General features: G+C 36.7%; 1 protein-coding gene across 1 annotated transcript in view; it reads right to left on the bottom strand.

The window, feature by feature from the left end:
* The window catches only part of ITGB6 (integrin subunit beta 6), a 31,785-nt gene extending 19,867 nt beyond the window's left edge, over window positions 1-11,918 (bottom strand). Inside the window, exons 1-7 of the mRNA XM_009979642.2 lie at window positions 11,858-11,918; window positions 11,048-11,127; window positions 8,173-8,377; window positions 7,023-7,269; window positions 6,005-6,170; window positions 5,330-5,491; window positions 4,510-4,605 (exon numbers count right to left, since the gene is read on the bottom strand). Coding sequence (XP_009977944.2) covers window positions 4,510-4,605; window positions 5,330-5,491; window positions 6,005-6,170; window positions 7,023-7,269; window positions 8,173-8,377; window positions 11,048-11,127; window positions 11,858-11,918 — 1,017 coding nt within the window. The remainder of the gene's footprint in view (window positions 1-4,509; window positions 4,606-5,329; window positions 5,492-6,004; window positions 6,171-7,022; window positions 7,270-8,172; window positions 8,378-11,047; window positions 11,128-11,857) is intronic.
* Between the last annotated feature and the right edge of the window lie 279 nt (window positions 11,919-12,197).

Here is a 12,197-nt window from a genome sequence, read left to right as displayed (position 1 = left end):
ACATGGATAATTTGATACCCCTATATCCCTCTTATACTTTACATCTCCAAAAGCCCTGTGATTACTTTATATGTTATGTATGGAATACTTATCATTGATTAGATTTCTAAAGTGCTATAGTAAAGCAATGGGATTAACCGCATTTTGTGTTACAGCTGGTGACTTTGCATTCCTGACTCCTCCTGTGATTAGTGCGCTCTCAAGGATTCTTAGAATATTGAAACTCTGCATTTTGTACACGTGGACCTTTCAGGAGATAATTGTAAGAAAAGATGATAAGCCTGGAATTTAAAGTATATCACCCTTTAATCTATGGCATGCAAAACAAACAGCAGGGATATACTGTTCTGAAGACTTTGTTTTATCTTTCCTCTTTGAACAAAAATTTTCTGTGTGGCGATATACAGATGACATTGCAAGCCTGGTCCAAGTGTGTATCTCCAGTCCATTGGTTAAACTCTGTCTTTTAGCACATATTTCTGTTTAATCATTAACAAGGTGAGGCAGACTGGTGATTTTGGAGTGCTACTATCATAAAACTATCCAAAGAATGTGATGGAATTTAGTCTTTTCACAAATATTCATTAAAAGGTGAACTGCCTTTTTATAGAGGTACTCTGATTCATGCAAGTGAAATTTGACAACTAGTATTTGAGTTCAGTGGGTTATGTCTAACTTTTAGCAGTGTAAATGTTAGAATAATTTTAATCATAAGTAGAACGTCATGGCAAATTTACAAAAATCATTTGAAATTCTCTACAAGTGTGGAGATTGGAATATTTTTAGTTCAATTTTCAGCAGTGAAATGCAGTCTAAATCGCCCAATTTTCAAGCTGTATTCTCCTGTGATATAAAAGAAATAATTTGTCCAAAAAGAGCAATTTCTGTTACAAAAGAGGTGTTGCTTAGTCAGGATTAAAGAGGGAGTCTTTTCCCTCATCTAAGTTTTAACAAATATTTAAAGAATTCTGCTTGAAAACAAATAATATCAACAATAATAACTACTACCTCATGAAACCTTAAAGACTGATGGGTTTTTTTGTACCAAAATAGGATTTATACAGTTTGTCAAAATATCATTATTATTGCAATATTCACAGATGCTTTTGAGTGAATAGCTTTTATAGAATAATAACATTCCCCGCTGCTTTGGTAAGACTTAGCTGAGACTAACGATGCAAAAAGTTAGACATGCATGAATATATTTTAAAAGAACTTTTTTGGGGAAAAGAATTATCCTTTTTATAAATAATCTCAAATTATCAGGGCTCAGTGTAAGGAACTTCCTCCCCTCTCTTGCATTTAATTTTGAATGGCCTTGTAAATGTTTCCACGTGACTGCTTTTAAAGTTCTTGTAGTCAGGGAGAGCATCAGACCTAAAAATTTCCCCTCCTTTAGACTGCAGTGCAGTTGCAAGTGTTTGGTTGCATGGAAGGATCAAAACTAAAACCAGCTATGTTACAAGCATACATATTCTGTGCTTGTGAAATCCGTAATATTTCTCTGTCAGATAATAATACACGTACATCTAAGTGGATAAATTGAAAATTCGGTTGAAGACGATCAAGAATATTAAATGACTGAATTATTTTGGGGAAATTTTTGGGCATTATACAGAGCTAGAAATATAAAATATATAGTTGACGGTCTGAACACTGCACTTAAGACTCATGGAATCTATCAAGTCTATTTAAAGAGGTGCTTTCTAAGTCCTCACAGTCATTTTAATGTACGTTTATCCCTAAGAACTGAATTATAAATAGCAACGGTCAATTTTGGTGTTTGATATAATTAGATATTGAGTTCAAGTAGATTTGAGATGAGATATTTGGGGAGAGGCTTTCCACTTCAAAGGATAATTAAGTTTGGGAGGATTTTCTGAGGGAGGTTGCAGAATTCCATCACTGAGGCTTTTACAAAGAAGTAAAACACCAAGACTAGAGTGGTTTAACGGTGGTGCCCAAGTGTCAGTTTAGGATCTTCTCCCAGTTCTTCCAGCCTACCTGAGCAGTCACCTTAAGACAAGTCTCATTGTCCTGCTTTGTTCTTTTTATATTCTTAAGCATGGATACCTGGTAATTTACATTTATATTACCAATTTTTATCACGCAGATGAAAACATGACACTATTGTCCTGTTTGCAGGACCTACATATACTCTTGAAAGTATATTGTATTGTGGAAAAACTGCAGTGAGACTTACATATCATTTTTGTACCTTGGCTGATTTTCCACATCACTTACAGGACAGAAAACAAACCGTAACAACTATAGCTATCCAAAAAAGTGACAGAAGGCAGTATTGAAAAGATGAAAGCAGCACATAGAATATATTGAATGGGATTACTGTATACCCTACAAGATAGAAGATAGTTGCAGGTTTTTTTCCTAACAAAGAAAGTGACAAGAACAAAACATTCCCCAGCTGGGTTAACAATGGCTTGTGGTTTTTTTGTTAGCTATAAATCTTCATTCAGTGTTCCCAGTGAACAAAGGGTGCCACTTGATAACTTTGATACTGGTATAACACTGACACAGGCATACCGAAATGGAAACCCCCTGATAAGAACACTGTTGACCAACTCTGAGGGTGACCACCAGCAATTTCTGAGGGAAAATATAATGCCATCAGTAAAAGAAAAGCTTCTGTTAACAAAATAAGGCTCTGTAAATCAAAGAGGTACTTCCAAACTACCTCTTAGAATAACCCTTATTCATGCATTTCCTATTAAAATCAGGGAAAAGATTTCACTTGTCATTAATTGGGCCCCTATTAAAAAATTGTTGAGCAATAATGAGATTTAGTAAAAGTTTTTCTAATGTAGAAATTTTAACTAACCTATGCTATGACTATAGAATCCAACTGCATTTGTAAGTGATTCACTTCTACTTTTGTTGATATGAATTTTCATGCTTCATCTCAGTATTCAATACAGTCTTTAAAAAAGCCAGGCAGTCAGTGCTCCAAGATGCACAGTGACTCCTCCCTTGTCAAGACTGTAATCTGTGAATCAGTTGATGAAAGATGTGACACTTGTAACTTTTGTCAAACACCTGGAATATTAGTCTTACTCAAGACAACTCTACAACTGAAATCAGTCAGAGAAGCACTGAGGCAGTGTTCCCTGGCTTACACAGAAGACAGAACTAGAAAACCCTCATACTGGTGAGTACCTCAAGGACTCGTCTGCTCTCTCTGCTGTATCATAGGACCTTTTTCCCTACTCTTTCTTTCCTGTTTTTCATGTGGTTATCACACCAGAGGAGCCCCTTTCTTCTCATTTCTTTACTTCTGGCTTTTAATGAGGAATGTTGTGCAAAGGTTTCTCGTTTGGAAAGCCGATCTTATTGTATCAGTAGGATCACCCTTATTGATTCCCTCTCAACCATCCTGAATAAATTTGGAGGCACAATTTCTCTCCCTTTGTCCCTCTTCATGCAGCAGTATGTGGCCAGGCAGCCAAGCATAGGTTGCAACCCCCCTTATTATCCTCACTGAATTCTTGTCTAGAATTTCTTTTTGCATGTAAAAATTTCTTCTCAGCAGCACAACTGGACAGAAAAGGAAATAAGAATTGTCAATATCCTTCTTATTTTATCTTAGAAGGCTTTTACTCACATTCGCTGCAAAAAGCAATTAAGCCACCATTGGTGGCTTTGCCTCAGCTTACAGCTGGAACACCAACGGGCCAAAAGTATCACAGGGATTCAGGAGGGCTTGTATCTGTGGTGTCTGAAAATAGGTGCCTGCACAGATGATTGATGGAGCTGCAGGTATGAGTGATATTCAGTTTATTAAAAATATGGATTTTGCATATCCATAACCACGGCTTCTCAGTTCTCCCCTCTCTCCTGGCTCTCATTTCCCATGACATGGCTTCATAGAGCAGGAAATTACTTCATAGAACAGGATTCTGTGAATCTTAACATCAGAAATTCCTGTAATAAAATGTTTTCCCTCAGTGGATGTGAGGAATGATACATGAGGGAAGAGGACTTTGTCCATCCTCTTTTGTATTTTTAATCTTGTCACTACTTTCCTATTAAGTCTCATTGGAAAGACACACAGAAGCAAAGACAAATTAATAAAACTCTCAGGTCAGCTGAAAAAAAAAAACATTATCTCAGAATTGAGCATGAAGACAAATGTATTTTTCAGAATATATCCTTGTCTTATATAAGAGACTCAACTGCCCTTCTCGAGCCCTATAAAATACAAAAGGCTAATCATGTTTACATTGAATAGTTAGCAATGCTTAGTTTGACAATCCTTGACTTAAAAAGTTACTGTGATTCAACCTGAAATCCAATTTAAAACTTACCTAAGAACACCAAAAGAAGAACATCCTAAGTAAAAGAGCCTCTCTCTGATATATAGTTTCTTAGCTATTTTTATGAGGTAAATATCTTACAGAATTCAGTCGTGAATACCGGAAGTACTGTATCAGCTGTGAAAAAGGATGATCCTTAAAACAAATACTGGAGAACAGAACATTTTAGTTTGCTCACCTCGTAAATGTGAACTTGCTCATTCGTTACAGCAAAAATTAATAAAACACTGTTCTGTACAAGTTTGTCAATTAATTGTCCAATTGTAGGATACTCCTGCAAACAAACAGAAGAGAGTCACATCAATGTTTTTCATGGGCGTTCAGTTGCTAATTATCTCTCACGAAACATATATTCAAATGATCATAATTAATACTGTATTTTCTGTATAGTATAAACTACAATTAGGCACTACATGTACACAAAATAAAAGACAGTATATATAATCTCCTTGCCTTGTTTTTAAGGAAACCCATCCAAGAAAAGTGCAGTGCCAACCTCTGTTCTGGGACACTTGTTTCAGTAGTATCTGTGGTATATATTTCTATAATCTAAAGAATAACACTGCGGCAGAACAACTGGGTATTTGTCCTGCACTAAACACCGTTCAGTTTTTTTGAACACTACACCTTAAGCTGCTAAGTTCTCCTACTTGAACAGTGTCCCACAAATTCCTGAACTCCTCCTGAATTCACACCCTTGTGGGGAATATGATTAATGCAAATAGACTAGAAATACTGGTCAGTCCTGTTCCATGTGTTTTCCAGGTTAGCAGGAATAAGATTTATGCTTTCTTTTTTCCCTAGCTATAATCATACTGTTCTTTTTTTTTTACTAAAATGTGCGATTATAAACAAAACAGATGACAGTAAATATCTGGATTCCCCAACTCTTACACATTTCAGTGATGAAGGTATACTTGCACTAATTTTCTAACTTGCTTATGTTAATATTTAAATTTCCAGAATGTGAGAGTTGTACAAAATTCATAGTAAATTACCAGAACAGTTGACATGAAATATTCGTTATTGTGGTCCAAATGACAGTTCCCATCATTAGGAATAACAATCCCTGCCAGTTTACTGTCCATCCCAAAATGGGAATCAGCATCACTCACAAACACGAGCAAATGTAGAGAATCATTCCTCCATCCAATTTTTTCCTGTCATTTAAAATACATTAGTTTAGCAGGCTGTATTGCACTCACAACATAGAAAAGTAGCAAAAGATTTGAAGAATGGCATCTCAAAATAAATCATTTTAAAAGGAGTGTCAAAAACATGATGGCATCTCTTTTAAGAGATGATGTTAATTCCATTGTCTTTGGCTAACATTTTGTCTCCCTATTCCTATGTTTAATAACATGCACTGGCCATGTTCATGTCAATCTGCTTACTACTCTGAACATAGTTAATAAAAAATAGTTAAAGAAAAAACAATCAAGAAAAAAGACAATATTTTTTTATACTCCTGGCAATTAAAAAGAAACAGTAAAATATTGCAATATGCATGTTTATCTCGATACAGTCAAAACTATATTCACACAAATCTAATGAGGGTCTTTGCATTAAAAAATCTTGAAAAATAACTATCTACTACTTTGAAATATAACCATATAATACTAGAAGTGGTGATACACAGAATAATTAATATTATACCTAGAAGTTTCAATTACCTTGCAAACTGCTGCCTGCATAATTGCATCGAATCCTCCCTCTGGAGTGTCTATATTAGCAGAGATTCGCTGTCCTTTCACAATTTCATTGAATTTTTCTGCATCATTTGTTAGTGGTAAAACATGTTTGTATCCAAAGGTGGGTAAACACTCATATGGCACACTTCTACAAGATGAGTGAGACAGCTTATGGATAACACTGTGAAAAATAACTACAACAGCTACTTCACAGGCCTGTCTGGATTAGTTTTTGGTCATGGGCATTTTTGTCTGCGACAGATCTAGTGAAAAACGTAAGAGAATCATAGAGCATGCAGTGAGGTGGGCAATGCAAACAAGTCTGCATAAAGCCTGGGAAATGTGTCCTAGGGCAGAGTAATTCAACGTGCAGTCCTCGCTGTGCTCCCTGCTGTGCCTTGTTTTCGTTCTCAGAAGCACATTAGGATCTGCAGTCCCTCAGTGACATTCAGAGAGCACCACCAAGCTGCTGTGGTCCTGCTTCAGGCTGCAGAGCACAGCTGCTCCTCTATGCAGGTTAGGAAAGGGCTAGGACAGCCTAGGTTTGGGGGATGCTGCTACACGTTAAGAGAAGAAAATCAGGAAAACAACATTGATGGGTAAATGAAACTGCTCTTCTGTGTTGGGTTTGAGTTTCACCTGCTTGGAATAGCTACGTCATAAAATTCTTACATGTATGTATATTCTAGCAAATCAAATAAAAATATGTAATTATTCTGTGTGCTTGTTTGTTAACCCATTAGGCACATTTGTAACTAACAGTAAAAACTAAAAAGCAGAATCTCTCCCAGATTCCTCTCTTCAAATAACATAAGACTCAATAGAATAATGATCAGAGTGTGAAACTAAAAGAAACAAATCTTATGTCCCAAACAGGCTCAGTTGCAGCTGGAAGAGGGCAGAGGTTTCAGAGAGGCTGCTGAAGTGAATTTTATCCTAAAGATTAATATTATGACTTAATGTTGGCATGCAAACAGAGGTAGGTATTTTCCCTGCCTACCTGCAAGGGTTGTTTATTTCTTCAGCTGTAGTTTTGATAAATGGTGAAACTGGTTTTTCAACAAAAGATCCAAACCCCAATCTGAAGTTGCTTGTCAGTTTTGACATTTCTTTGGAAAGAGTTGAACCTAGTTCTTTGATTGTATTCAGATCATCATCCATGGAGGCTGAAAGATCCATGAGGTAATACAGATCAATCGGATAATCTTCAGTCTGGCGAACCTTGATCTGTATTGTTTCTTCATGTCCTATGAAGGTCATGGGAAAATGGGACACATATCAGCACTTCTAAAAAGAAGTTAAGAGCAACACCATGTTGTTCATTACATATATGGTGAAAATTACGTAGTGTTTCAAATGATCAGTAGAATTAGAAAAAAAAAATTCTCTGTCAACTAAAATCTCAAACAAGAGGTTTGAAAAATTAAAAGCAGATGTAGTGTTTCTTCTAAACTGTTCTTCAGTAAAGCTGTAACCATAGATTTACAACTGATTGCTGTAATTTAAAAATATGAGAATATCACTTTGGCACTGTGCAGCTTTAGAAAATTTAGATATGAAGCTAATTAAAACTAAAGGTAGCACTTATAGGACATACTGTGTATTTTAGAAATTTAAAGAAAACCAGAGTGTACACATAGGTTTTATTCTCAGTTCCAACATTATGTTATGACCTAACTGTGTGTGTCTTATGTTTCTTTATTTCAAATTTTCTCCAGGAAAAAAATCACATCTCAAGGACCCCAAAGTAGGTCTGGAGTTTTTCCGTAAGTGTCACTGATACCTTATAAATCCTCAAAGCAAGATTTTATGCTACCTCTGAGATACACTGTTTGCCAGACCTGTGGCAGAGAGGCACAAGGGCAGGGCTGGAGGGATGGGGTTCCACTCTCTCACTTCCACCTCAATGGCAAGAGAGTAGAAGAACTAAAAAAATACACCCTTACTTCTATGATGTACCCAGCACTTCTGAAAGTATTTTGAACTCAAACCTAGCTTTCATCTGATGAGTCAACAGATATTTTGGACTCAACAAAAGGTATTTATCTTTATTCTATTCAAGACTTTTTTAGACCATTCAGTCTGAGAAGCTTCGGTCTATCACATTGGCTGAAAAAAAATATCCCAAATCTACAAACTGAGTGACTTACCTGGTCGCAGTTTGAGAGTTAATTTTTGGGGAGAAATCTGTGTGACATCGGAATTGTTCTTCTGGGTCGCTACAGTTAAGGGCTTGTTTCTGTGAATTTCTGCTTCTGAAATGGGAAATTCAATCAAATTCAATTGGCATCCTTTTGACAAAAGGTTTTCTGGGGTATCACACCTCCCATGAATTCCAGCCGAGCCCGTGTAATTCTAAAGCAAACAGGAGAAAGAATGGATGAGTTCAACATATTTACTGACCAGCCACCAGTATCTGGCTGACAAAAGGTTGATCCAATGCAGGGAACAGAAACAAAGGTGCAAGTTAATGCAAACTAGTGCAGAAAGAGATCTAGGTGGCACAGAAATATAAATTTGCCCTTCATGGATCATGTCACACAGGTGCATAATTAATGTAACTTACACCGATTTGGTATCCTGGGAGAAACTGCTCTATTGTTGGGGAATGGGAATTATGCCACTCACTGCATTTGGCTTCTCGCAGTGCTGAGAACGATGACACAAAGCACCTGTGAGCCCCTGGTTTTTCTATTACAGGATTATGCTGCAAATTCATCAGTTTTTCCTAAACAGTTTCGAACTGTTGATGGAACAACATCATTTAATATCAGAAGAGGTCTCACAGATAATGAACTCTTACCAATTTTGTGACAAGCTGATGGTGAGGTGCCAAAAAAAACTTTCACCGTTTTTTTTCTGACCTCTTTCTCCTCAACACTCATGTAACATGTTCACTGAAGCAGGTAGCAAGTCCCTGTTACTCTGCCTGGTGCCCAACAAGCACCACAGCCTCCCTCCCTCGCTCCCCAGCGCCAGCAGGGCTCCCAGCATGCCCATGTCTATCTGGTTACGTTTGGCCCAGCGTTCTACTTGACCTTGTCCTGTCCGTAGGAAATCACAAGCTTATCGATATCCGTTGGATAGCTTGCAGTTTATTTTTGTTACTCATTTCAAAGCACTTGATATGCATTCCTTTCACAACACTGCTGCAGGGTAGGTAGGTAGGTAGTTGCCTCTTGAACTTGAAACTGCACTGGCCTGCAAGACCTTTTGACCAAAACCTGGGCAATGCCTGGCAGAACTGGCACCAAACATTTAATTCCTGGCTGATGGTCATGGGCCCATACCATGGGGCCACTCTTTTTTCCTGGATTTGAGTAAGCAACCTGGGGTTCAGTGATTAAGCTACAAATATTCTCTGAATTAGTCACTGAAAAACTTTCCGTCCAAAGCAAAACAAATTTACTTTAAACCTATTGAAACCAGAACACAGACCATTCTTTCCACCAAAATATCACTCTTCATGGCTGAAAATTATCAGGGTTCTTATATATTTTGGCGGAAGCAATGCTGAGATGTCTGATGGGAACAGTGGTTTATTATTCTTCAGACGAAATCTGACGTCTTTGCTCAGGCAACACTCTCGCCAGCTGCTTCTTGAATACAGTGTGCATAAAAATCACGTACTATTATAAAACTTTCTCAGGGAGATCCGTATCATCTCCTTTAGTTATACACTTTGAGTCGCTGGCTTTTCAAAACATGTGTGAAGAGGCAAACTCATATTTCAAATACAATTACAAAGTGTGTTGTTTTTTTTCCTGGCAGAAAACAGTGGTTTCTTTGGAGGCACTTGTGTTTACTCTGACACTAAAGCACCTATGTCTTTTGCAGTCTTGATGTGTTGTTTTCTAGCAAACAAGTAAATAGGCTCATGAACAAGGGAAAAAAACATATTTGCAACTCTGAATTTATCAATAGTTTCACAGTCGTTTGTTTGGGTTTTTTTAAATCAATAAATTGTGTTTCATTTCTGTTTTCTGAAAATACGTGGCAGTAGTCAAAATTATGTGATCAAATTTCATTTCGAGAAAATCCTGGTTTGATTGTTAAGTACAAACATAAAAACTACTGCAAATACACTAATGTAGGTGGGTTTTTTTTTCCCACGGTAATATTTTTTGTCAACTGCTATATTATTTTTAGCAAACTTATTTTTTAAAAAAGTGCTGTTTGGTCTTTGTCAGCTACTTCATGAAACAGTACATTAGTCACACCCTGGGTATCATTTTGCTGTTCAAAAAAGCAAGAAATGCTTTTAACAGCAAAGGTGTAAATCAGAAACTAACATGAAAAAGACTTATTTTATTTCTCTATTATTTCTGGCAAGTTTTTAATTGTTATAGTTGACTATCTTGCTAACATTAATGAACTAAGACCTAGAATATTTGCTTTGAAGTAGGGAGATATTATTTAGTGTCATTTACAGGTGAAAGTTTTAACAGTAGAGCTGTTAAGTGACTCGCCTGGGCTTACACAGAAAGTCTGTGACAGATGTATAGGAAACGAATTCAGATTTTTTTTTAAGTCCAATGTTTCAGTCAAAGCACTTGCAGCTGTATCATACTAATTATAAAACTGACACTATAATCATATGTAAAATCAACCACAGACTAATCATTTCTATATGCAAACTGACTGGAGCACCTTCCGTTTACATTGTCTGGCTTAGCATGTAATATGTAAGACTCAGTCTGGTCTCTGACTTGATGTCTGGTGCTTCATCAGCGCTGTGGGTGAGTCAGTCTTGAGGCTGATGACCTGAGCCCCTCTAATAGCACTTTTATTTCTGCCTAAGATGAGGGAGGTTGTTTAAAAAAAAATAAATAAATAAATCCCCAATGAATAATAGACCATAAAGTATAGATTGAATTCCATTTTTGATCCCCAGGAAGGCTTCACTAAGCGCTGCATGCATTAAAAAAGCATGAGCTGACCCAATTAAGTCAATACTTCATCACTTGGAGCTACTACAAACCCTTGAAGTCTTACTTTGATTTTTTTTTGTATCATTTACTTTACCTCTTGAAAACACCAAGCGCAGTGTGGACCAGAAAGCAAACAATCTTCACAAGTCACTGCTCTTTCCTGAGAACAGGTCCCTAAATTTAAATCCAAAAAGATAAAAGACTATTGATAACATGTTTAATCATTCAATTTATGAAGAATCTTGTCATTTAGAGAATGTGGGAGGTGAAAAATGCACACATTTATCCATATTTAGAATTAGTGGAAAAAAAATCCTTTATAAAGCTATTTCTATTGGTAGAGGATTAACTTCCTAATAAAAATTAAAAACCTACAGTTGCTAGCAATTAACTTACTTTTGCATGCTTTATGGATGGCATTCACTGAGAACGTGTTTTCTCCAGTGTACCTGATAAAGTTTTACATGTGTTTCTGGTATGGTGCAGGTAAGATGTTACCACCATAACCAGAGATATTAAAAGAACACATTTATGTTTACTCTATGCGCTTAAAATTGCTTCACTCAGGTCTGTAGACACTTGATATGATTTTAATTTATTGTGCAAATACCAGTAAAACACTCAGTCACATGTATAATATTAAGTTTCTCAGAGGGTCAAACAGTGATTAGTATAACCAAAATTGCTCCAATGCCTGTCTCTTTCATACATGTAATGCTATGTAACAACCACATAAATCTTAGATGAATTTTCAGGGTAGCCCTACAGCAGTCTGCCAAAAAAAAAAAAAAAAGTCATTAACCAGAAAGGAATGATTAAATACAGAAAGCTATTTCGTATCCACTTCAAGCAAGAAACAATGCAAAATGGTTTTGAGATGGATCTCCCTACCCCTGCGCCTTACCTTGCACGCAATTACTTCTTTGCAGAAATAGGAAACAGAGGCAAAGCAATTCAATCCCCATTCGTTTTCAGTGCTGGCTGCGTGACAAAAAAATATTAGCGTATTAATTATCATCCGCGTTAAGGTAGAATGCTGTAAAAATCGTACGTTCCCCAAGAGTATGTTTTCAGATACCACCTACACCGGACTGCGAGGAAACTTCAACCCTACCGGGACAAACCATGAATAAAAGCGAAAACAAGGGCTACCTGGGCAGGTAAAGAGGACAAGCTCTGCATAAAGTAACGTGAACATGGTTATCACTTCCTTGTTTTCCTGGACTCCTTATAAGGTATAAAGG

Source organism: Tauraco erythrolophus, chromosome 8, assembly GCF_009769465.1.
Source record: "Tauraco erythrolophus isolate bTauEry1 chromosome 8, bTauEry1.pri, whole genome shotgun sequence".
NCBI classification, from domain to species: domain Eukaryota; kingdom Metazoa; phylum Chordata; class Aves; order Musophagiformes; family Musophagidae; genus Tauraco; species Tauraco erythrolophus.
The sequence above is the reverse complement of the archived record's forward strand: the minus strand, read 5'-3'. Positions and strand labels throughout refer to the sequence as shown.